The sequence below is a fragment of the Callospermophilus lateralis genome, chromosome 20 (assembly GCF_048772815.1).
Source record: "Callospermophilus lateralis isolate mCalLat2 chromosome 20, mCalLat2.hap1, whole genome shotgun sequence".
Lineage (NCBI taxonomy): Eukaryota > Metazoa > Chordata > Mammalia > Rodentia > Sciuridae > Callospermophilus > Callospermophilus lateralis.
Window position 1 is genome coordinate 5,390,200 of NC_135324.1, and position 26,057 is coordinate 5,416,256.

Here is a 26,057-nt window from a genome sequence, read left to right on the forward strand (position 1 = left end):
GTTAAAACAGAATAACTGCATTTCTGCCTTCACCAGTGAGGAATAATAGACATAGGCTATATGAACCTCAAAAATGTTTCAAGATTGCTCCAGAAATCCTCCATAGATAAGATCAGAGGATTAAAAACTGGTAAAATAATCCTATAGAAAGATCTATTTGTTTAACAAATTGGTAATTATAAGAAAGGAGTGAATATTGATAAATCTTTGGCTCAGCCTTTGGTCCTGTCCCCTTTACTTCTATTTAATACACCAACAAGAACAGTCATTAACATTACCATTTCATGTGTGCTGAACCCTGTGGGAAGAACTAACAGTGAGGGAAACCCATGAATACAGACTGAGTATCCTTTATCCAAAATGCTTGGGTCCAAAAGTTTCAGATTTTTTCAGATTTGGGGATCTCTGCAGGATAATGAGGATAATGGGCCCCCAAGTCTAAACACAAAGTCATTTGTTTCATATGCACCTCATACACAGTATTTTTAGTGAAAAATACTGTGTATGAGGTTGATTGAAACCTTTTGATTGAAACCCATCACATGAGGTCAGGTATGGAAGCGGCTCTGTGCCACTTTGTCAGCACTCAAAAAGCTTTTGCTTTAGATCATTTCAGATTTCGAATCAGGGATGCTCAACCTGTATATTCTAATTACATTTTGCCACTGATTTGGATGATGATATAGAAGGTCTGCGTATCAATTCCACATAGGACACAAAGCAGAAAAAAAATGGACAATGCAAAAGATGTCTAAAATTCAGAAATAAAAAAAAAAAAAATTCTGACCAGCTGCAGTGAAAGCCCCATTTTAACAAGATCAAAAATTACAGCACTGGGAGTACAGCTCGGCAGCAGAGCGCCTGCTTAGCACATGCTGGATTCCATCCCCTGCCCTACAGTGGGAGGTAAATATAGGGCCTCAAATCTAAGTTCAAGAAAACAACTGGACAACAATATAGTCTGATACAATACAGGCAGAATGCTAGACTGAGAAGGGCACAGGCCAGAGCCCAGAGATCCAAATTCAAATCCTACCCTCTGCTACTTTTTAGCTGTTATTTAAGTTCTCTGAGTCATCTAACTTCTCTGAGTCATCTAACTTCTGAGGCTTCTCTTGAAGTCTTTCTCCTCATCTGCACAACGGGATGCTATCCACCATGCAGAATTACTGTGAGTATTCAATTAGGAAACATATGTTCCCAGCACATATGAGGTATTAAAAAATCAAAGGTCACATAATCAAAACTTGCATCAAAGATGTCTCAGTTACCAATTAGTTATTCCTGTGGTAAACATTTATATTATCTTCTGGTCCCTGTCCCATGGCAAAAAAGCTATGACCCCTACCTTTAAAAAGCTAATAGTATTGAAGGCAAGACACAATTGGAAAGACAACAGAACAACTTTGGAGTAAAACAAGTACCACAGAGTACAATGTGCTGTCTGTACAAGGTATTGAGCAGGGGAAAGGAAGGACACCTAAATTAGAACATTATATGGCTTCCCACAGAAATTCTTGAGCCCAAGGCTCTGCAGCCTAGCAGTGGATTCTCAAAAGGGTCCTCCTGGCATGTTCAGGGAGACGATTCTTTTCTGTTTCAAGCCTGAACACTGCAAACAGTAGAAAAGCAATGGATCTGTATTTGCATACTGCAAACCAGCAGGGCTGGTCCCCTCTCAATAAACATAGTGATGCCCTCTGGTTACTGTCACCAAACAAAGCAAAATAAAACAACTTCCAAATGCCTTCCTGATGGAAGAGGGGACTGTACAGCAGCAACTGCTCCAGGCAAGGACAGTGGATGAGGAAGACCACAGGTAGAAGAAAGGAAGCTCTCAGCTCCACATCTTCAATTCCAGAAACATCCCACAGCCTCTGCATAGGCGTGGAATATTCTTGTCCTCTTCCTCACGCCCATCACCTAGTCTGTTTCTTTTCTTCCTTCAAATCTCAGCTCAACTATGCCTCTGAGGGAGGACTTTCCTGACTGCCTTACCTCCTACACAGGCCAATTCCATATCGGATCCTCCAAGAGCACTCTGTACCTCACCTTCAGGGCACGTAAGCAATTATCTTACACATTTTCAATATCAGTCTACCCGAGTATAATCAAAGCTCTATGAGAAAGAGGCAATGTTGGGTTTTCATTTTCCCCCTTTCCTCATTGTTTTCCCAGCATTTGACTCAGTCCTAGCACCTCTTAGGTGCCTAGCAAATACTTGATGAAGAAGCAACTAAGAATGAATAAAACCGAACAGTATGTTTGAGAAAATATGAATGAGTCCTGTATAGCAGGAAGGAGAGGTATGTGTGGCGAAGCAGCTGGAAACCACATTTAAAAAAAAAAAAAAAAACTGACTAAAAACTACCTCTATGGGCTGGGGATGTGGCTCAAGCGGTAGCGCGCTCGCCTGGCATGCGTGCGGCCCAGGTTCGATCCTCAGCACCACATACAGACAAAGATGTTGTGTCCACCAAATACTAAAAAAATAAATATTGAAATTCTCTCTCTCTCTCTCCCTCTTTCTCACTCTTTCTTAAAAAAAAAAAAAAAAAAAAAAAACTACCTCTAGATAGAACTTAAATGAAATGAGAAAAGTGATGGATCTGTATTTCAGCAAAAATGTGCATTTCAGAAGGATGCTGCAACACCAGTGAGGACCAGACTCCTAAAGCATGGCACCCAGCTGGGAGATAGGACAGAAATACAAGCAGGTTGAGGAGGGCCTGCAAGAAGGCAGTAGGGTGGAAATGGAGGAGAAAAGGTGGCAGGACAAGTGGAATGGGTAGAACTCTGACTCCTGCCTGAACTGGAAGGGAGAGGAAGAAGAACAGCACAAGAGGAAGAGTCCAAAATGTTGCCCAGGGTTCTGTATTGAAAGACTACACAGAAGAAGGGGAGTGGGCAAGATTAGAGGATGAAGAGAGAATGGCAGGTCTGCAGGAAAAATGATGAGCTTGGTTTTGGACTTGCTGAGTCTGAGGAGAGCACTCAGGAGACTGGGCTCAAGATACAGAGCAGGGGTCATGGGCACATAAATGACCATCAAAGCTGTGGATAAGAACCGAGGAGTGAGCAGAGCTTAGAAGAAAATGGCATTTAAGGGACAAAAGGAGGAAAAAAAGAGTCCATAATGAAAACTGAGAGGGAAACAGTCAATAAAAAGTAGGACTGGTTCTGGTACACCAAGGGTAATAGTAGCAATGATGGATGTGCCAAGAACTCAGAAGCTAAGAAAGAAAAGTGCTCAGGAGTTCTGGTAACTCTGGGGAGAGTAGCTTTGGTGGAGCGGTTAGACAGAAGCAGGATCTCAGCAAATGATGATTTGAGGAAGCAGAGGTGGCAATTCTAGAACGCTCTTCCAAGAAATGCAGCTAGGAAAATGGGCAGGTGTAAATGGGAGAGGATGTTGTTTCTTTCCAAGGTAAAATAAAAACTAAAAATACTTAAATGGGAAGATGGTAAACAGGAAAGAAAATTCGCAAATGCAAGAACCAGGTCCCTGAGGCAAAGGAGATGGGGTGGCAGTACACATTTGAAACAAGCCCCAGAACAAGCAAGGGTGCTTATTCTGGGGCTAATTCCTCTCTGTGGGAATTAGCCCCACAGAGAGGAATTAGCCCCAGAACAAGGACCCTTGATTTCACTGACTTGAATTAAAGGCTGGAGAAAAGACAGAAGAGGACATCAAAGAGCCTTGACTAAGGGCTACAACTTAGGGAAGCAAAAAGCAAGGCTGGAGGTGGGGGAGAGAAATGAAAAAACAGACACACTAGGAAATTGGCAAGAGAGCTGTCTGAGCACACAAGGGCTAGGCTGGCCAATGACAGCATCAAGAGCATGTGTCTACAATGTAGCCGACAGGGCCTATGGTTTTCCCAAGAAAGAGCAATTCCTGCCCTATCTGGAGGACTCCTTGAGGAAGAGGACTTACACACACTGGAAGACAGACTGACAAACCAAAAGGAGTTCAAAGGATGATGCAAAAGAAGTATGAGAACAGCCCAAAGGTAACCATTCTGGAGCTGGACTAGGAAACAGGTGCTACCCAGTCCGCCATGGACATAGAAACTTCTATTTATTCTCCTTTGATTATATAATCTGGCCCTCATGATGCTGGACAAAGGTGGGAAGATCAGAGTACAGAAAAAGGGAGAAGCCATTACTTGACTTTACTTCTGTGGATGAAGGTAGACGACCTGGGCCGCTGCAATGTGCCCTGGATGGTCCCCTACTGGTCTTACCATATGCAGTGCACCCACCACATTACTGCCTGAGTAATTAAAACTGATGAGAGAATTACACTCTTGTTTACATTTTCAGTACTCTGATCTCTACTCCCACATTTTAAAAATGACATCTAAACTTCTTAGCCTGACAACATTAACTGCTATTTTTTAAACATCCATCTTCTACTAGAACTAGGTGGATAGCATACCAGCTCATTCAATTTATAATTTTTATAATTCCCACTCCCCCACCCCCTGGCAGTGCTGCAGATCTAATCCAGGGCTTTGTGCATGCTAGGCAAGTGCTCTACCATTGAGCAAAGCCCCAAATCCTCTTCTTTCCTTCTTCATAGATGAGGAAACTAAAGCTTAGAAAGGAAGTGACCTATCCAAGGTTACAAAAGTAGTTCAGTGGCAAAGCTAGCACTGGGATACAGGCATCTGACACAAAAATCTGTGCTGTTAACATGCTATTGCCCATAAGACCCTCGTGATGTGGCTCCCACTTATCTCTGTAGTCACCTCTCATCCTTCAATTCTATGCTGCCTCTCTGATGAACCACTCATAGGCCATGAAGTATACTTACAGTCCTTGGTTCATGCCACCTCCCACCCCTCTTCATCTGGTACAGCCTGCTTATTCTTTAGAATGTGATAAAGCAGTAAGTCCTCATACAAACTTTCTGATGTCTCAGCCTCACTTACAAACCAGAAGTATTAAGCTTTTTGTCACTGAAGAAACAGACCAGTGAGCCAAAACCTCCTCCACCAATCCTCTATGATAAACTCCATGCTATAGTTTTTAAATAGTAAACTCCTTGACAAGAGGAATGCATATCTTATTTATTTTTGCATTCAGAGTTTGCAGTTCAGTGCCAGGCACACAGCAGATGCTCAATAAACATTTATGTTTATTCTCTAGAATGGAAAGTTGGTTAACAACAACTTCACATGGCTGTGCTTGAATACAGCTTAGTACTCAGTTCCTTAAAGGGTTTCAAAATCATGTCACATGAAAGCACATAGAAATTGACCAAGAAAAACGGAAGGAAGAATAGAGACATTCTGGGCAACAGAAACTCAGGAACAGAGAACTAGAGGCAAGCAATTTAATAAGACTAGAGCGCAGAGTTAAGGAATAAGGGACAATATGGCAATATGCGTTTTCACAAGACTGGCCTTTTCATCATTCAGACGTTAGCTCAAATGTCACCTCCTCAGAAACTCAAACCTGTCCAGCTGGATGTCTAGAAGGATGTTTTAAAAAATCCCTCAATAGGGGCTGGGGATGTGGCTCAAGCGGTAGCGCGCTCGCCTGGCATGCGTGCGGCCTGGGTTCGATCCTCAGCACCACATACAAACAAAGATGTTGTGTCCGCCGATAACTGAAAAATATTAAAAAAAAAAAATTCTCCCTCTCTCTCTCCCTCTCTCTTTAAAAAAAAAATCCCTCAATAAAAAATACATAAATAAAAATAAAAAAGCTCCCTTAGTGTCCTCTAAGTTTCTCTCTACCCCATTACCCTGTTTTCTTTTTTGTAGCAGTTATCAGGATCTGAACTACCTACCACTCCTTAAAAATTATGTACTGCTGGACACAGTGGCACACGTTTGTAATTCCATCAGCTTGTGAGGCTAAGACAGAAGGACTGAAAGTTCAAAGCCAGCTTCAGCAAAAACAAAGCGCTAAGCAACTCAGTGAGACCCTGTCTCTAAATAAAACACAAAATAGGGCTGGGGATGAGGCTCAGTGGTAGAGCACTTGCTTGGCATGTGTGGAGCACTAGGTCTGATTCCCAGCACTACATAAAAATACATAAACAAAATAAAGGTATTGTGTCCATCTATAACTAAAAAAAATATTTTTAAGAATATGTATTTATTGACAAGCACTGCTATCTCCATCAAAAAGCAGGCTCCCTGAAATAGAACTATTTCTGTCTTCAGTGTATATAGTAATGTCTGGCACCTAACAAGCACTGGAATGTTTTAGTCAGTCATCAACAAATAAAACAAAATCTTCTGTCGTTGTGGAGTTTACTATGGGTAAATAAATTAAATATGCTAGCCTAGGAAAAGAGAGACCAGGAAGATAAACTCTTAGCTTTCAAAGACATATAGAGCTATTAAATGTGAGGGTGATTTCTAGAACCTAAAGGAGAAACCTTTTAAGAGTCAGAACTAGGAAAGACCAAACGGAAGCAACCAGAAGTATTGAGCTTTTTGTCACTGAAGAAACAGACCAGTGAGCAAAGGTGTCATGGAAAAATATCCAAGTAGCCAATGGTAAAGGAAGCCTAAGACAGAGGCCCCAAACTGCAGTCACAGATACATGTGGGCACAGATGTATAGCTTTGAGAAACACTGAATTAGTTGCGAAAACTTTTTGAAACAATGGAGAAGCATATCAGTGTTGCTAAAAAATAAGGAGATTACATATATGCACAAATGCACCCTAGCCTTAGTTTCATTTCTCCATTAAGTACGGTGCTTATAAAAATTCAATTCAGTAAAAATATGACTTTATTTCTGACAAAGAAATTTTCTTACACTGCATTTACCTTACCTGACTGATTTCTCTTAAGCATTAGTTTGTAACTTCGGGACCAAACCAAGGAATCAAGAACCTTAGTTTAGAAAAGCCTTTAGAGGGCCAGGGATGTGGCTCAGTGGTAGAGCACTTGCCTAGCACAAGCCAGACACTGGGTTCCATCCCCTATATCGCAAGAAAAAGGGATGGAAGAAGGAAAAAAAAAAAAAGAAAAAGTGTTTAGGAGACTTAGTTTAACTTCATTTAACAAATAATTTATTATTGCTCCCACCTCACAGAGGAGGGCAGAAAGGGAAGAAATGTCCAGAGTCACAGAGCAAATCTGGGCAAAGCCAGGACGAGAACCCAGATGTCCCAACTCCTGTGTTCTAACACGAGATTCTGAGCACTCCCTGCCAGAGGACAGAAGGGGGACTGACTTGGGAAATAAGCAGAAGTTTTCTAGTCAGAAGACCCCGGACTGAACCAGTGTGAGGGGACGTGGATGGAGAGGAGGGGCGACAGGCGTTCTCAGTTAACTCCCCCGAGGTGGGAGGATCGCCCTGAGGTGGGCGCTGGAGGATTCTGAAACGCGCAGTGACCTTCGGCCTCGCCGCCGAGCTCGCCCAGGTCTCTTCAGGACTCCAAAACCAACCCCGCAGGAGCCCACTCCTCCCTCAGCAGCCGCTGCTTACTTACCGCCACTCAACTTCCGGCAACCATAGCGTCGCCCTCAGCGCGCGCCCGAATGACGTACGCGGCCCCGCCCCCAGCCACGGGAGATTTACGCGCATGCGCATAGAGCCCTGGACCAGCTAAGAAATGCGCCCCTAGCACCTGCTTGGATGGGAGGAGCTTCAGTCGCAGGGAAGGCGAGTGTCAGGATGTGGGCGAGGTCCCTGGTTGAGGACTCTATCTGGGCTTTGGGAATGGGAATGTCTATATGCTGGTTAGCCTTTTTACAAAAGAAAAAAAATAAATAAAAGATCCGTGGCCTCTCTTGATAACATAGGATGAGAGGAATTATCATCCCCTCTGGCATTTTCTAGGACAGGCGGCAATGGCCTGCCTCAAACAAGTAGTATCAGGACCATTTGAGAGGCAGGTGTGAAGACAAAGGAGATGAAAATTTTAATAGTAAAAGGCCACGGAAGGTTGACAATAACCAACCTACTTTTTTTGGAAATCAGTCATTATTTTCGGAGCACACCGCTGTCTTTCATTCTAAATTATTTCTTGAGTATATACTCTCTGTAGAAGCACCGGATAGACGTTGAAGATTGGACTGTGAATATTATGCATTTCTCAATCTGGACTTCTATAGCCTCACAATAATAAGAACAATGACTACTAGTTATTATCTATCATGTTTTCTGGGTTTTACATCTCTAGTCCTCCAAGGTTGATGTTTTATTATTATCCCCATTTTACATGTGAAAAAACAGAGGCCAGGAAATTTTAAGCATCTTGCCTAACAGTTAAAGGGCTTTTAGGCCAGGGCAGTAATCCATTTGTTTTTACAGAGCTGGATGTGGTGGCCTGTAATCCTAGCTACTCCACAGGCTGAGGCAGGAGGATCACTTGGGCCCAGGAGTTTGAGGTCAGCCTGGGCAACATAGCAAAACACACACATACACATACAGTCAGTAGGAATGCAACCTCTTATTGACAGAGAACAGATAGATGTGAACTGTGAAGTTAAGGGAATAATTCTAAAACTGAGCCCACTGTGCTGACCCCCACATGCTTTCTCTTAAAAAAAGAATTTACCTGCAGCCCTGATTAGCCTAAGTCATATGTTACATATGTTACATTCCTCAGCAAACTAACTGTTACCTGCAGGAGAAATGCAGATCCAAAATTCCAGTGAGAACACAAGTTATCCTGAAGGGAGAGGATTTGGTAATCCTCCACACAGACAAGATCCCAGAACTCAGGCAAATAAAGAAAACTTCTCCTAACCCTAAAATCTGTAAGAACAGGGTCTAATTAGAACCAGTCATTATGGGTCAAAGTGACCTAGAGTTGTCTTGTGCAGTAGGGACTTGAGAATATCATGTCAGTCTGCTGTCAAAAGTAAAGAGGTGTTGGAGGTGGGGAACAAGAGGTGAACCTAGGTGGGACTCTCTGGAAATTTCCATGGGACCCCCAATAAAACTGGAGGCTAGGAGAAGCATACTGTCCTTCTCCTAAGAGGACCTACTCTGTCCCTTGAGAGTGTCCTTTTTTCCTTTATCATATTCCTTCTAATAAACTCATGTCTGTTACTCTGAGCAACATGTCTTAAGTATTTCTGGCACGATGGCAAGAATCAGGGTGAAGAGGGGGTCTCCATGATTACCTCAGCTTGGTGCCAGGCCTCTGCCCCCAGTATAACACTATCAGAAAATATAGTTGATACCTTCCTTCTAGGCTTTGCTTAATTGAGCACATATAAGCCTGGGTTGAAGCTAGTTCTTTGTTAAGTTTGTTTCCCTGCTGGGCTTTGAGTTCTTATGATACCCACATTATGGAGTTTCTGTCCAAGATACAGTTATTCCCACTTCTCTGGGAACTATCTCCAGCCATTTTGTAACTACATTTGTATGCCACACCAGTCTTAGCCACCCAACAAAACTGTTTGGAGAAGTGGACATAGGATGACTCTTTACCTCAAGTTTTTAATTTCTAAACTGACATTCCTAGACAGTGAACACCATAACAGAGGTCAATGGTAGCATCCTAGAGGGAATTTCCTCACTCTGTGCTTCTCCTTTTCACCCACCATAATGTGATGCAGCCAAGGGAGATCTACACCAGAATTTATGCCATGTTGTTTGGATCTTGCACCTCTAGAGGTTTATGAGTCACCATAAAAATATTTCATTTATAAAGTAGCCTGTCTCAGATATTATGTTATAGTAAAGAAAGACAGACTAATACATAAAATATATATTGTTTAAGTAGCCAATGTTTGGTAAAGTATAAATTTGACTAATTGGTCAAAGAATTGTCTTGAAGTTGATCATGCTCAAGCCCATGAAAAGAATCAGAAATGAGTTTCTGAATTTGCAAGATTGTCAGTAACAATCAACAAAAGTTGTTCTCTGTAACAACTTTCTCCTAGGAGGTATTTATTTTAATATTTAAGGCAGAAAGTCTGGTTTCATGTGCAATCCTTCAGCCATTGATTCTTTCCTAATAGGTTTGGACTGAGTTATCTCTGTGCCCTAGTCCATTGCCTTTCATGAGTTTAAAAACTGATTCAATGTTCAGACAGAAGTAGAAAGGACTTAGGTTTCCCTTTGCATGTAACAAGGAAATCTTACTCAGGAGGATATTGTAAAAGGTACAGTAAAGCACAAAATCTGGCACCTGGCATGTGTTCAATGTGTTTTTAAAATTTATATGAATGTCCTCTGTATAACAACACTATGCAAGCACCAGAGACACTGCAAATAATAATGCATGGAAATTGTTTCTCTTGATTCTTCCCATATGTATTTATTGACCCTTTTTTGTTCTTGTCAGACTCAAATCCAGGTCTCTTAGACCCAAAATCAAAGCTCCTCAGCATGTCTTTCGACTAGCTGTCTGGATTGTTCCTCACCATAAATAATGGGCACTTAGCCTCTTATCTATGTGGAGTGTTCCTTTTATGTGTTCTCTGCTCCAGAGGGCCTTGGGGGGCAATCTCATCTGTCTCTCTCATGAGTCTTCTGGCAAGCGATTTATAAGCTGGAAGTGGACCTGTTGTAGCTTCCGAAACCAGGAACAAAGTCTCTGAAGCTCCCACGATCTGAGCAAGAACATTCCAGGATGCAAAGTAGAATGAGAATGAAGCTTTTTATAAAATATAAGTCCTTTTTGAAAGACATTCACAAATGTTGACCAGAAACCCCCTAGCAAGTCTTATAACATTCCACAGTACATTTCAATACATTTTCTCAGTTCAACATACTTAGAAAGGTAGAAATAAATAAATCAGTCACATAACAGTATCCTTTCAAACATCATATTTAGGTAGGTAAAAATATTTCATTTTAATGGATCATGCAAACAGGAACACAAGACACAGGCATCCCTATTTGTTACACATATTAAATTTTAACATTAAGTTTTAAAACATAAATCACAACCAGACTGCAACATAAACATCAAATATAACTCACTGTATGTTCTCACACCTTTGCTAATTTTTAGTTAATACATGTAAGTATAAAAGAACATGATAACTTTGGGACTCACAGAGAAAAAATGCACAGTCCCTTCAAAGGGTCATCTGCAGCCACAGATGTGTTCCATGTCAGCTGTTCTTCTTCTCAACATATTATTTTGGAAATTGTCACCACTCTTGGGAATACTGTGTGTGTACTTAACAGGACGCATTTTTGCTTTTTAGAAAAAAATTACAATGAACTGGAACCCCCCAGGGTTTTTCATTCTAACTTTCTCATATAACTAGCTCTGTGGTCTTGGGCACCTCATTTCACCTCATTTGCTCCTCTGAGAACTGGAACCTATAAGGCCACCCTTCTGTTGTGGTATCATGGGACTTCCATGAGGTAATCCTTCCATGAGGTAATCCTGGTCCATCCCTAAAGTAGTATGGCTTTCTTGTTCCTACTCTTTTGTTTTGCTTTTAATACACACTTGAGAACATTTCCTTCTCTTTCTTTTGAGGGCAGCATTTTGTCACCATGTTTGTAAGAGCCAAAAGGAAACTAGGGTTGAAAACAATGGACAGGCAAGCTGCATAACTTCCTATCAACTCTAAGACATGCATGAGTGATAAAGAGTAAGGCAGAATCTTCGGCATGGATCAGACCTTGGTTCTAGAGAAAACTGTAGAAGGGGCTCAGAAGAGAGGTGTTCTGAGAAGTGACAGCCACAGGGGAACCGCTGTCATGCCTCTCCAGGTGACCCCTGAAAGGGGGCAACAACTATTTGCATGTCTTTGCACAGATATCTAGCTCTGTTGTAGCAAGAGTCCCAACTCTCCAGTGGATCTCTATCCAGTGTCCCTTCAGTTGCCAATTAATTCCAGTCTGAAAACTCAAATTACAGTAAGAGTCAGAGGCTCCCACTTTTCCCCCATGAGAGCAGGACAGCTCCACCCAGGTCTTGTTCTCTTACAAATATTCTGCTTTCTACTCCAATCTTTGCACTGACCACGACCACCTGCCGTTCTTCCCACAGTACCTGAGAACTTTTCCACACAATGCAGCCCCTAAGACTGTGCTTTCAACTCCTTTCCAGAAAGCTCAGGTGCGTGGCAATGCCAGGCTTTCCTCCTCCACTTCCTTCTTGGACATCAAGTATCATTTTGTCAAAACCTTTCAGTGCCTCCCTTAGGAGCGAATATGCAGAATTTTCTTGAATGTCTTCTTGAAGTTCTCATTGCACAAGGGATAGATGAGGGGGTTCAGAGTGGAGTTGATATAGCCCAGCCAGATGGTGAACATGTGCACGTGTTCATTGCAGCAGCTCTTGCAGAAGGCAATGACCATGAAGAAGATGAAGTAGGGAATCCAGCAAAGGATGAAGGCTGCCATGATGAAACCCAACTGTTTGGCAGCTTTCCGCTCCCGGTTCACGTGCAAACCAGAAATGTACTGTCTTGAATGGGAGCGAAGCCTCTTCCACGTGAACTTGATGTAGTCCAGGCCTGGGTTGGACCCACTTCTCAATTTGTCTCTGCCCAGTGCTGGTTCTGTGCTGGTATCTGAGTCTGTCATGCGGCCGATGGACTGGCTCTCAACTAATGTGTGATCCACTGATATTTCACTGACCCGACGGGTGTTTAGGCTTTGTCCCTCTGTCTTGAGCTGGCTCTGGCTCTCGTCCACAGCTTCACAGCCCCTGCCATCTCCCTTTGCCGCAGTCTGTGTCTCCACAAGGTCAAGTGGAAAGCAGGGGAGTTTGGCTGCTTCTCCATCCTCCTCTTGGCTCAAGGAATCTGGAGATTTCTTCTCCTTGGTGTCCTGGGATGATGGCTTAAAAATAGGTCCACCACTGGCATCTTTCGACTCCCTTTTCAGAGCCTCCCAGGGAGACTCCTTCTCTGACTTTTTGGGGCCCACCTTGGAATTCTCTGACTTCTGTTTAATTTCTGAGAAGGTAGGAAGGGATCCATTGATGAGCTCCCGGTGCTGACAGTGTCGTCGCACAGCCTTGTAGATCTTGAAATAGAACCAGAGCATGAGTAATGTGGGCAGATAGAAGTTGATGATGGCAGTCATGATCTTGAACCAGGTGACGTCGTAAAAGTCTGTCTCACACTTGTCGTCCCGGCGCCTTGAGGTGTGGGACATGAAATGATGCCAACCTAGGATAGGAATGACCCATAGAAAGGAAAGAAACCAGGCTCCCAAGATGGTGGCCGATGCTCGGGTCTTGGTGCGATACTTCAGGTACCTGAGGGGCTGCTGAACAGAGCGGTACCGATCAATGCATAAGATGAAGACACTGAAAATGGATGCCGTGCTAGCCACATAGTCCATGGAAAGCCAAAAGAGGCAGAGAGGGCGACCCAGGGACCACTTAGTCATGACGAGGTACAGGATGTTCATGGGCATAACCACGGCGCCCACAATCAGGTCTGCCACAGAGAGGCTCACGATGTACAGGTTTCCCACAGTGTGCAGCTTCCGCTCACTCCGTACAGCATACAGCACCAGCAGGTTGAGTGCCACTGTGACCAGGGAGATGCTGCTTAGGACCACAACCAGGGGCATTAACTGGGGGCTGGCCATGGTGGTCTTGTTTCCCTCACACATCTTGTCTTCTAAGACACAGGAGGAATTGGGAAGGGTCATCGGCACAAGGGCAGTCTCCAGCTATGGCTCACCCCCTGGGAGAAAAGATAAGGATCAAGGTCAGAGATTTGGTGATCGGTAGTCAATTGTGTTCATCAACTAGATTGTATGCTGTTTGGGGGGGTAGTGACACTGCTGGTGACCTACCTCACTTCTTCCTCATTTATTCAATGACTTTTTATTGAATTCCTGGCATTGCTCTAAGTGTTGGGGACATGGCAGTGAATGAAATAAGACAAAAAAATATTCACTCTCATTAAATCATGTTCTAGTGAGGAAGTTTGGCCTAAGAAAATAGGTAAGTAATTTATGAAAGTCTCATTTTGCACATATTCTGGGAAAGTGGAATCCATCCTAATTGGTCTAAGTTGAATATAGAAATCTAGTTTTTCTTTGGAAGTGGTTGATCTAGAGTGGCCATAAAACACAAATGTGGCCAAGGAAATAGAGGTGGGTTCAGAGAGAGTTCTTCATCTCTGCAAAGGAGCAAAACAAGAAAAAGCATTCTCTCCCATATGTTCCATTCTTCCTGAAAGAAAGTGAGGTAGTGATGTTTGTAGCTATGGCAGTCATTGTGAGATCATCAGGGAAATACGAAGAAAACCTCTTATTCCTGAACTGTTAAATCAACCCTGGAATCTCCTCCTTCCAGACTTGTTAGCATTAGAAAAAATGAAATGTCTATTTTTACTGAAGTCACTGTCGAGGGGGATTTTTATTAGCAGCTGAAAGCATCCCTTACATGGGGGGCAGGCAGGTCAAGGGGATGTAACAAAGGTATAGAAATCATGAAACAAATCTAGCATATCCCTAAAAACAAAGGTTCTCAGGCTAAAGATGTACATCAGTGGTACAGCAGGTGCTTACTGAGTGCAAAGCCCTGGATTTCCATCCCCAGCAATGCAAAAATCAACTTAAAATAGGAGAAATGGGAAGAGGATTATGGTATTTGAAAAGTATATCTGCTAATTTACTTTTTTATTTGATAAATAAAAAATATTTTTGTTATTACACTAACTATGTCAAGTAATAACTATGTAACAAAATCTTTGCAAGTGAAGGCAACACAGAAAGCAGGCTGTATCCTCTGTTATTGTTGATCCTTTGCTGTTTGTTGGCTTTCAATAACTATAACAAATACTGGAGATAATCAATTTATGAAGAAAGAAAGGTTTATTTTGCTCATGGTTTTGTAAGTTACAGTCCAGGATGAGGCAGGCCCATTATTTTTAAGCTTCTGGTAGGAATGCTGGATGGAAACAGTGGGGAGCAAATGGCAGAATAAAGTGCCCACCTCATGGCCAGGAAGTGAAAGAGGTAGAAAGGCCTGAGGTTCCATAATCCTCTTAAATGACAGGCCCCATGACCTGAAGACCTCCCAGTAGTAGCCCCTGCCTCTTACAGGTTCCACCACCTCCCAATAGTGCCACCCTGGTGATTTCGCCTTCAACAAACAGACCCTTGGGGGATGCTCAGGACCCAAATAAAAGGAGTGGGAAGGGAAGGGAGGTCTTAAGTCTTATAGAAAGAGATGTTGTTAGATTTGAATATTCAATAAGTAGTATGATTTTAAGAACACTGAGGCACACTAACAAAGATGGCAGATTTCTCTGAATAATTCAGCAAAAATCAAATTATTTTTACAATAAGAAAAATTTGTAAGTTCTCAAGCAGAAGGCTAAATCCATAGCACTTGGTTTTTTTGTTTTTTGTTTTTGTTTTTTGGTGTATGTGTGTGTCACTATGGATTGAACCTAAGGGCCTCTACCACTGAGCTACATCCCCAGCCTTTTAATTTTACTTTGAAGTAAGGCCTTGCTAAGTTGCTGAGGCTGGCCCTAAAACTTGCAATCATACTGACTCAGCTCCCAAGTTGCCAGGATCACAGATGTACACCCTATCATGCCCAGCAAAATCCACATCATATTCCAAACAAAAATCAGGACTCCAAGGCATCTGATCCTTGTGCAAGGACCTTTTCAAGATACTTCACTGGAAAAGCTTTGGGAGATCTCTAAGAGCTTTTCTCCTCTTTAGAGCCTCTCTTGAGGTGGGTTTCCATGTTCCCCATGGAAATATCTTTCTTCATCCCTACATCTAATGCCAAATTCTTTGCAGCTGCTTCATCTTCAGCCCTGACCAAGTCAAAATCCACTGTCACAAATCCTTCAAAAGGCAGAAAGGAGGCTAATGAAGGAAGGAAGGAATTTATTTTTTATTGTTTGGGTGAGAAGAAAGCAGAAAGTAGTTCCCTAAAATAATCCTGTACTAGAGGCATTCTCAAGGCAGCTCTGTTCTCCCTTCTTTCCAAAGATTTTCAATTATCTTTGCCCTAGTGCTGGACACACAAAGGGCCACTACTTGTTTAAAATTCTGTGAAAACTATAATGTAATAATTAATTTGACAGACAATGGTTTGTCTTTGTTAAAAAAAAATCTATATTTTTCATTTTTGATTTTTAAAAAAAGATTTCTATGTACAGTGGTGAGCAGTAGTCCCAGCTACTCTGAAGGATGAAGTAGGAGAAGCCCAAGTTCAAAACCAGCTTGGACAACTTTGCAGGAGCACGTCTCAAAGCAAAAAATAAATAGAAAGGGCTGCTGGGCTTGTAGTTCAGTGGTAAAGCAACACTGGGTTCAGCCTCCAGTACTAAAAAAAAAAAAAAAAAAAAAGGAAAATGTGAAGCCGGGTTGGAAGTGAGAGGCCTGGGTTCCAATCCCAACACTGCAAAAAGAAAAAGAATGAATTACTGAATGAGAGACAAGAATGTTCTTAAGGATCTCTGCTAGGAGCTTACTCATTCAACAAATCTTTTCTGGTGAAAGATTTCTTTTAGTTCCATGATCTGCTTTAGGAGGAAGAAAATCCACTTTTGTCTTCAAAAGTTTCAGGACTTAAGTCCTTGAAAGGCCACTGCAGTACCAATGGTACTCCCAGTGCTTGACTAAGGAATGCAGAGCCAGTTCTGAGGAAGAAGAAAAGCCTTTGGGAGTAATGTGACCCAGGCACTGAGCCTAGAAAAACCCAGCCACACAAGAGAGAGCAGCAAAGAGATGTGTCACTCAGCCTGAAAAATGCTGGGGGGAGTTCCAGGGAAGTAGGTGAAGCCTTAGAGAGTGATCTGAGGAATGGTAGGACAGTTCCAAGGAAGGAGAAGCCTTGAGGATCAATGGGACCCAGGCACTAAGACTACAAATACACAGGGAGGGCAGCACCAGGGGCCTGTGGAAAGGGATTTTCCTTTTATGGTCAGTAGAAATCATCATCTACTTAATGTCCCACACAAGACCAGCTACCTAATTGCAGAGTCCAGTCAAAAATGGAAAAAAAATCAACTTTTTATTTTTTGCAGTGCTGAGGACAAAACCCAGGGCCTTGAAGTGTGCCAGGCAAGTGTTCTACCACTGAGCCATAACCCCAACCCCCAAATAAAAAATGTTTCAGTGGTTAAGAATTTGAAGATGGTGACAGCACAGCATTCCACCAGAATGAAGGCCCTGTGTATACTGGGCCCAGGAAGCCAGCCCTGCACTGTGCCTCTCATGCCAGTCTGAACAGGCTCCAGTCAGTGAGGTGATTAAGTAAGGCACTTATCCATCCCTTGGGCATCTCCACATTGAAAAGCAAACACATGAATGGTTTTCCCTGTACACATTATAAAAAGAAAGCCAGGGGCTCTAGTAAAGAGGGTAGGAGATATATGGGCACACAGATCCTTATTTGGTCTTACATGGCACAGGAGATACCAGCTGGATCTAGGACATCCCTTATGAGGTAAAAGCCAGAATGCAGAAGATGCAGGCAAGAGGGGGTGCTCTGGGCCAAGAGAATGGATGCTGGCAGAGGCACTTGGTACAAGGATATTTTGGGATGGCAAGAAGACACCTTGAGGCTGTCTGTAGCACTGGGTCATTGGGAAGATCAGCTGAGATGGCACGGTGGGAAAGTTCTGCAAAGTAAAGACTATTAGGTAAAAAACAAAGATGCACCCTTCTCTAAGAGATTTGAGTATACAGGCAAATCATTTGTTTTTAATTAAGGCAATAGCTGCAGACCAAACGCATTAGCTGGAGTGGGGCCTTTTACTAGAGTGACTACAAACAGTCTAATCCAATCACATCCACGTGCCAGCAAATAAACAGGCAGTCAACATTCCTTTTACACCCAGGAAGCAGATGTAAGCTCAGAAAGTAAGACAGTAAGAAGCCAAAACCTGAGTGCTCCTCATACACCAATTATTAAACGCTCACACAGTCACTGTCTGTTGCCGTAGACATTGTCCTTTCTGCAGCATCCCTAGTGGCTGCCCCCTCCAGACATGATGACTAAATATGTGACACTGCCAGATATTTTCTGGGGGACAGGCCATTGATCTAACTGAAGAATTTGTGCCTAGAACTACTCCACCCCATTGCCAACCCAGGAATATGGTTTTCAGCTCAAAGCAATGGAGGACTTTCTAAAAACCAATGCAGACAACAATGAAAAGTTAGCTTGAGAAACTGTGAGCTCCCGATCATGAGGAGCATGCAAGAAGAGGTAGCTTTGATCTGATTCCAGATTACAAATTTTTCATCTTTCTCAAAGGCAATTATTTACTTAAGTAAAAACTGCAGATGTTGGTTTTAGATACAGTACCCAAAGCACCTCATACAGTGTCTCATATACAGAGGGGCTCAATTATTCCAACTGTTGTGTTTTCTTCCATTTCTGGCCCAGTCAGGCTAAAAGGAATCATCCTGATCTCTCCCTGTTTTCCACTATGGCAGAAGCTATTTATAGACTCGTTTGGTATTTAGGAATAGAATACCGCTTTTTTAGACTAGAGATATTTTCCAATTTCCTCTGTAGCTGGGTGTAAACAGGAGACTAACTTCCAATGGAATATAAATGGAAGTGTAGTTTCAAGTTCCTACTCTGAAGGGCAGGTGTGTGCTGTACTTTGCCTCTTCAGTGTTCCAGCTGGCTGAGATGCAGATATGATGAATAGAGTTTAAGCATTCATCTTGGGACCATAAGGAACAGAAACAAAATGAGGAAGGGGAAGCAGCAATACGGGACTGCCCACCTCTGAACCTTAACTCTATCTCACTAAAGCCACTGTTACTTGGATTTTTCCATCAAACACAGTCAAACCAAATGCTAACTGATACAGTGCTCCTGATCTTAAGGAGTTATAAATTAGCATGAGAAAAAAGGCACAAGAGAGACAGAATCGAAAACAATAAAGAAGTCTAGAATGAATCTAGAACAAGTGTGATAACTGAAGTAAGATCACAGTAGATGGCAGGAGAAAAGAAGGAGCAACTGACCCTCCCAGGGTGGAATGCCATGTAAGGAAGGACACAGGAGAAGTTATGTGTGAGCTGGATGAGTAGACGTTAACCAGGAGGAAGGAGAGCTACTTGAGGCCAAGATATAGAAAGACTGAAGCATGGAGCCAAGAACTGGGAGAAATTCACTGACAGTGCCTGAAGCACAAAATGATAAGTTTGGGAAATGTATGTTAGGGCTAAAGTGTAAGTGAGCATTCTGACCCCTCAGTGCCTAGGCCGGTTCTTCTGCCCATGTCTGGTACACCCTTTTGCCTTGAAGCTCCTAATTCTTCCTCTTCCTGTCTCCCCACAATATGTGTAACACTCCCCCTTATATCCCCCTTTTCTATTAACTCTCCTGTGGCATTATTCTTCTTTCTTCAGATGATTCTTCCTCAGCTAAACAGGGAGCAGCCACTCTAGGACATGGAGTGTGTCCATTGTTTCTGATTCTGCACTTTTTTTTTTTTTTTTTTTTTTTTTTTGGTGGTGCTGGGGATTGAACCCAGGGCCTTATGCATGCAAGGCAAGCACTGTACCCACTGAGCTACATCCCCAGCTCTTGTTTCTGATTCTGAAGTGAGACGCCATGTACAAAACTGTGGTAAGATGAGTCTCCTCCAAAAGCCTGTGTGTTAATAAGTCTTTGTTGCCAGGAGGCGACTGGTTAAGTGGTGGAGCCTCTAAGAGGTAGGGCCTCCTGGGATAAAGTTGGGTCATTGGGGATGTGCCCTTAGAAGCAATTAAGATAGTTCTGTGGGACTCCTGAAATCCTGAGAAAGCAAGTTGCTACAAAAGCACTCTCAGGTGACCTTTCCTTATTGTTCCTGCTCCCACCATGATGCTATCCACTGTTAGGCCCTCACCAAAGGCCAAAGCAACAGAACTGCCTGATTCTGAACTTTCAGCCTCCCAAATTGTGAGCTAAACAATCTCTTTTCTTTATACAGTTAGCCTGCCTCGGGTATTTTTTTGTGGTAACAGAAAATGGATTCATACAATGGGTTACCTACAGAATAGAACACTGTGCTGCCATTAATCATCTCATCTTTGGAGGATTGGTAATGATATGAGAAAATGCTTATGATGAAATAAAATTCATAAAAGACATATTTTATACAGGATGATGCCATTGCTAGTAACCCATGAGCTCAGACATAGGGTGAATCTATGTTATGTTAGTGGCAGTTTTTTCTGGGTAATGGATGGCATTTACTATCTTAGGTATTTCCCAAGATTTCAATGATGAGATTGTATTAGTTTGATAACAGGGAAAAACCTAACTGCATTCCTATTTAAAAACCAAAAACAAAATAATAACTTCAAGTAAAAAATCCATGCTTTCTACATGCCTTATACATATTTTATTTTCTTAAATAAAAAGTGAGCATTTGGGATTCCTTCTTTGTACATTCTAAACCAACTCACCACCACTCCCCATTCCAAGCAAGCTGCTCTACCATCTTCTTAATTTGCATAGATGGTTATTCTAGTGAAGTCAGTCAGAACATTAATTTCTTTGCTCTAATTCCAAGAAAAAGGCACCATGCATGAGGGTGCTCTAGTTACTGAATATTCTCATAAGTCTGGCCAGAGCATAATTTCCATGAAAGACCCAGGATTATCAATGCCACCTTCTGTGGTACACAGAGCAGACTGCAAATAGCAAATGTCATTCAGAGCCCAATGCTGCAGGAATGTGGCTGACTCGGAATCTAGAAGAATGCTGGGTTGAGTCACTCTCTGGGTAAGACTGGAGAGGTAGATGACATTATAGTCAGGCAGTGGCACACATGGCACTTATATGAGGGGACATACACATGCAAACGTTTGCAGAGCCAAGAAATAAAAGCTAATGAGAACAGGGGACCATGTACAGGGGATCATGAGTGGTGACACTGGAAAAACCTGCAGCTCTATTGTTTATCTGCAGAGGTCTACTGCCCCTCAGATGCCACCATCTGCAGTAGGCCTAGATCTGCCTATTTTAAAAATAAAGCATAGAATCTGGATTTTTATATGAAATTTTAAGTTTTTCTTGTTGTCATTTAAGTTTTGAACGTTGTCAACTATTCAATTGCTTCATATGTTTATTTGAATGCTCATAGGGAAATCCAAAGAAGTTTGGGGGAGAAGACCTATAAACCCATAGCTGGAAATATCAAAGATAGTTCATAGGGGATTCACAAAGCTGAATCTGCGACAATGACCCCCAAGTATACACTTCTGAGGCAATTTGCCTAGCTTACAACAAGCCTCCTTCTCTGAGACATCATTTCACCTAGGGATGGGTCCTGTCTATCAGAGGAGTTACTGCATCTCATCCTGACACCCCTGGGCACATGTGATTGGACCAGAGGTTGTCACCTGATCTAGAATGGACTACACTGTCCAATTCTCTCTTCTGGAAAATTGTAATTAGGTGGCCTCAAGACACTCTGTGGATCCAATGAACTAAAAGAATAAGATTGTGGCAGGTGAGGCTGCAGCCCAGGAAGGGTACACTTAAGTCACAGAAGGGGGAAGGCAGCAACCAAAGCAAAATGATTTATATTTTGAAACAACCAGTGTCTGCATGCAAAAAGATGAATTTAGACCTTTCCTTCATATCTCACATTAAATCAACTCACCATTGATGACACCCTGATTGTAACAGCTAAAATATTTGTGACATTGAGTTAGGCAAAGATTTCTTTAGATCTGGTACTAAATTGAACTTCATCAAGATGGGAAACTTTGTGATTCAAAGGCACCAAGGAGAAAGTGAAAAGCTACAGAATGGGAGAAAATATTTGTATACTATATATATGATATTTTACATATCTGAAGTATCCAGAATAGTCATGTACTACACAATGATTTTTGCTCAATGATGCACCACAAATATTACGGTCTCATAAGATTACAAATCTAATAAGCCATTTCAGTTTACATAAGTAAACTCTATTATAATCACATAACAACAAAATTGCCTGATAAGTATTTCTCAGAATGTATATTCATCATTAAATGAAGCATGACTGCATAAAAAGAACTCTTGAGCTAAATCACAAAAGACAATAATCCAATTTTTAAAAATGGGCAAAGGATTAGAATAGATATTTCACCAAAGATACTAAACAACTCATGAGCACTTGAGAAAATGCTATCACTAATCATTAGAGAAATGCAATTCAAAACCTCAATGAGATTCCACTTTATATCTACTAGGGTGACCATAATTAAGAAAGAGGGACAATAACAAGTTCTGGTGAGGGTGTGGAGAAATCAGAGCCCTCATACACTGCTGAGGGTAATGTCAGTTGGTATGGCCACTGTGTAAAATAGCTTGGTAGTTCCTCAAATGGTTAAACATAGTTACCATATGACCCAGCAATTCCATATATAGATCCTATTTATATCCAAAAGAACTGAAAACATGTCTACAGAAAATTTGTACCCAAGTGTTCACAGCATTATTCATAATTAGCCAAAGATGGAAACAACCTAAATATTCACTTACTAATAAATGGATTATCAACGTGTGTTGATCTATTCATACAATGCAGTATCATTTGTCAATAAAAAAGAACAGGGTATTGATACATATTAAAACATAGAAACATTATGCTATATGAAAAAAGGGGCACAAAAAGGAACATAGTGTCTTATTGTACTGAGAGAAATGTCCAGAATAGCCAAATCTATACAGGAAAGAAAGTAGATTTGTGGTTGCCTGGAAGTGGGGATAGGAAAATGAAAGGATCTTTGGAGAATTATGTAAGTGTTCTAAAATTAGATTCTGATAATGACTGTACAGCTCTGTAAATTTACCAACAAGAATGAAATTTAGGGGTCTGGGGTTGTGGCTCAGTGGTAGAGAACTTGCCTGGCACGTGTGAGGCACTGGGTTCAATCCTCAGTAGCACATAAAAATAAATAAATAAACAAACAAACAAACTAATTAATTAATTAAAGATACTGTGTCCATCTACAGCTAAAAGATTTTTTTAAAAAAAAATAATGGGGTGCTGGGGTTGTGGTTCAGTGCTTGCCTAGCACATGTGAGGCCCTGGGTTTGATCCTCAGCACCACATAAAAAATAAATAAATAGATAGATAGATAGATAGATAGATAAATAAATAAATAAATAAATGTATTGTGTCTGACTACCCCCCCAAATATATATATATATATATATATATATATATATATATATATATATATATATGTATATAATGCTATTTGCTTTTAATAGATAGAATTTATGTCAACTACACCTCAAGTTATTATAGAAAACATTCAGTGGCTCAAGAAAGAGGCTGCCCAGGGCTCCAGATCTCCATTTATCTATTTCAAATCTACTTCTCTATACCAGTGTTGGGAAACAAGTTCAGTTCCAAGATCTTACTGTCATTCAGATGAAAGCAAAAACTAGTTGCTTGGCAAATGGGCAGCTTTAGTTAGTACTAAGACTAAGATACAGTGTAAGTCTCATGGGCTGAGGGTATACTTCAATGGTAGAGTACTTGCCTAGCATGTGTGAGGCCTTGGGTTCTAGTCATGACACTGCATAAAATAAACTTAAAAAATAACAACAGATACATGTGTATACACACACACACACACACACACACACACACACACACACACACATTCTTGTTAAGGAATGAGATGTTGCAGAAAACTTCTTCCAAGCTATTCATTAGAAGTGGAAGAAGGAAAATGACATTAAAACATTCCCTCCCAAACATAAATAATCTCCTTTCATTCTATAATTCAGTTTAAGAGAGTAGAAAATAAGACTTCTTTGATTTTCTGCTTTTCCCAACTTGTACCCATGTGCAAGTTGGGAACCCATGTTCTGGTGGCTAGGACTTTTTAAAATTCAGGGCAGGAGGCCTGGGGCTGTAGCTCAGGCTAGCATGTGTGAGGCAATAGGTTTGATCCTCAGCACCACAAATAAACAAATAAAATAAAGGCATTTTGTCCATCTACAACTACATTTTTTTTTAATTCAGGGCTAAAGGAGAGTTACCACTAAATGGCAATCAAAAGAAGTACTAAGAGCTCAGTTCAGTTCTATCTCACCCTCCAGACTTGAAAAGTAATGACGTAAAAGAAAAGTAATATTTTCAGGGTTTTTACACACCAACAGCAGGCTTGGGTCTCATTTAGTCCATATGGGGCTAGTGTCCTCACATTCACAAATCAAATGATTATGTCCCCTTCCGTTTTCTAACAATGTGGAAACTTATACTTAAGACCTTATAAACTTGGTGCCCTGGGGCTGTGGCTGTAGCTCAGTGGTAGAGCGCCTGCCTCGAATATGTGAGGCACTGGGCTCCATCCTCAGCACCACATAAAAATAAATAAATAAAATAAAGGTATCTAAAAAATAAATAAATAAATAAACTTGGTGCCTTGTGCTAGGAGATCAAAGAGTTGGCTAGGGAAGTAGCTGAGTTGTAGAGCACTTGTCTAGCATGTGCATAACTTTGGGTTCCCTCCCAGAACCCCAGATTAAAACAAAAATACTTGAGAGTGCTTGAAGAGCAAGTCTCATTTAAAGGCCCTAACAGCACCACCATATAAGACCTTTAAGTGACCTTCACATCATCCCCTTCCCTTCCCATCCTCCTTTTTTCTAGAAAAAGAGGTAAGTAAACACTTAAAATAAAGATTTCATGGAACCGCAAGTGTGAACATCCTGTGAACATTAGACAATACATACAACAGAGAATACAATTCCAGACCCAACACTCATCCAAGTATTATTTCAGGACATGATGAATAATGTTTTCTTTTTGTTGCAAATCCCTGAAGATTAAGTCTTGAGAAAGGCACTTCCAAAGACCAAAGTTGCTCAGGATATACTCTGTTAAAAAAAATTATTTAGGATGTTGCAATAAATAAAGGATCTGGAAGAACAAAAAAGAAAGGCAGATGTGATGTTTCCAGTAAAAAGCTCCTGGGTAAGTGGAGTTTCTTTAAGTTCTCCATTCTTTGTTCAAATAACCTCCTATCTGACTGCTACCCCTCACCAACACACATACCTGGGGCCGTTTGGCGCCACTTGTTGCTCCAGCGTTCCTCTGGTTCTGGGGCCATGCATGCCTTATATTCAGAGGTGCAGGTGAATGTGGATCAGTCTGGTTGCTGGTTCATTCTGTTATTCATTTGCTCATTCTTCCATTCATCCATCCGTTCATTCATAATATCTTTTCTGACATTTTTTGAGGAGCACATTATAATACCTAAAAGATAAGCACAGTTCCTGTCCTCATGGAGTGGACAGCCTGTGCCAATCCTTCCCAACCCTGGCTTCCCAAGAACTTTTACACATATGGAAATTTATGCTTCCTACAAGATAGAGAGGATACACTCTTCCCTAGTCTTCTGCTGAGTACAAGCAAAAACCCTGGACAAGCCAGGCAAGGTGACTTGCACCTGTAGTTCCAGCACTCAAAAGGCTGAGGCAGAAGGATCGTGGGAACCCAGGAGTTCAAGATCAGCCTGAGTAACATAACAAGACCCCATCTCAAAATTATAAATTTTAAAAAACCTGAAAGACAAAAAGTTCCATGAACATTATATTTAACACAAACAAAGACTCTGACAGGTGGAGAGACAGAGACAGACTAACTATGAATCTTGGGATCCAAAGAATGGCATGATGATGAGTTCCCTGGTCTGGCTTTTCTGGAACTTTGAACTGGAGAAGTTGACAATTGAGCAATGCACACAAAACAAACCCAACAAAAACCTACTATGTCTAGGGGAAGTACCAGGAAAGGTGTAGCATCACAAAACAGGAAAAAACTGAGATAATAATGGTTGTACTTTGGCCAAATGCCACCCAGAACACTGGCAGCCCCACTCTGTTGTGATAAGGTGACCTGCTATGGTGTGTTTCTATAGTACGGAGTTGGGTCTTTTGCCCCCATTAGATGGTCACAAGCCCTGCACCACCCCCGTAGTGTCCAAGGGGGCATGAGAGAAGCAGGAGGGGAGGCATCTCACCCATCCCAGTCAGAGAGGTATCACAAGGCCCCAGGGCCAAGGAACCCTCACCCTGCGGGTGTCAACAGAAGCCAATGGAAAACTGGATTTTTCCTGGAAGTCTGAGGCATCACCTTCCCTCCCACAATCCCTACTTCCTCTGCCAGAGCAGTGTCAGATAAAACCAAATAAAAGAGAAGA

General features: G+C 41.7%; 2 protein-coding genes across 9 annotated transcripts in view; both read right to left on the reverse strand.

The window, feature by feature from the left end:
• Atg7 (autophagy related 7) overlaps positions 1-7,523 on the reverse strand; it is a 246,640-nt gene extending 239,117 nt beyond the window's left edge. For both annotated transcript variants that reach the window (XM_076841137.1, XM_076841136.1), the window contains exon 1: positions 7,462-7,523. The gene's annotated coding sequence lies outside the window, so the exon portion shown is untranslated. The remainder of the gene's footprint in view (positions 1-7,461) is intronic.
• Positions 7,524-10,242: 2,719 nt separating this feature from the next.
• The window catches only part of Hrh1 (histamine receptor H1), a 90,215-nt gene continuing 74,400 nt past the window's right edge, over positions 10,243-26,057 (reverse strand). For all 7 annotated transcript variants that reach the window (XM_076841145.1, XM_076841144.1, XM_076841138.1 and 4 more), the window contains one exon: positions 10,243-13,594. In XM_076841145.1, coding sequence (XP_076697260.1) covers positions 12,093-13,559 — 1,467 coding nt within the window. In that variant the 5' untranslated portion in view covers positions 13,560-13,594 and the 3' untranslated portion in view covers positions 10,243-12,092. The remainder of the gene's footprint in view (positions 13,595-26,057) is intronic.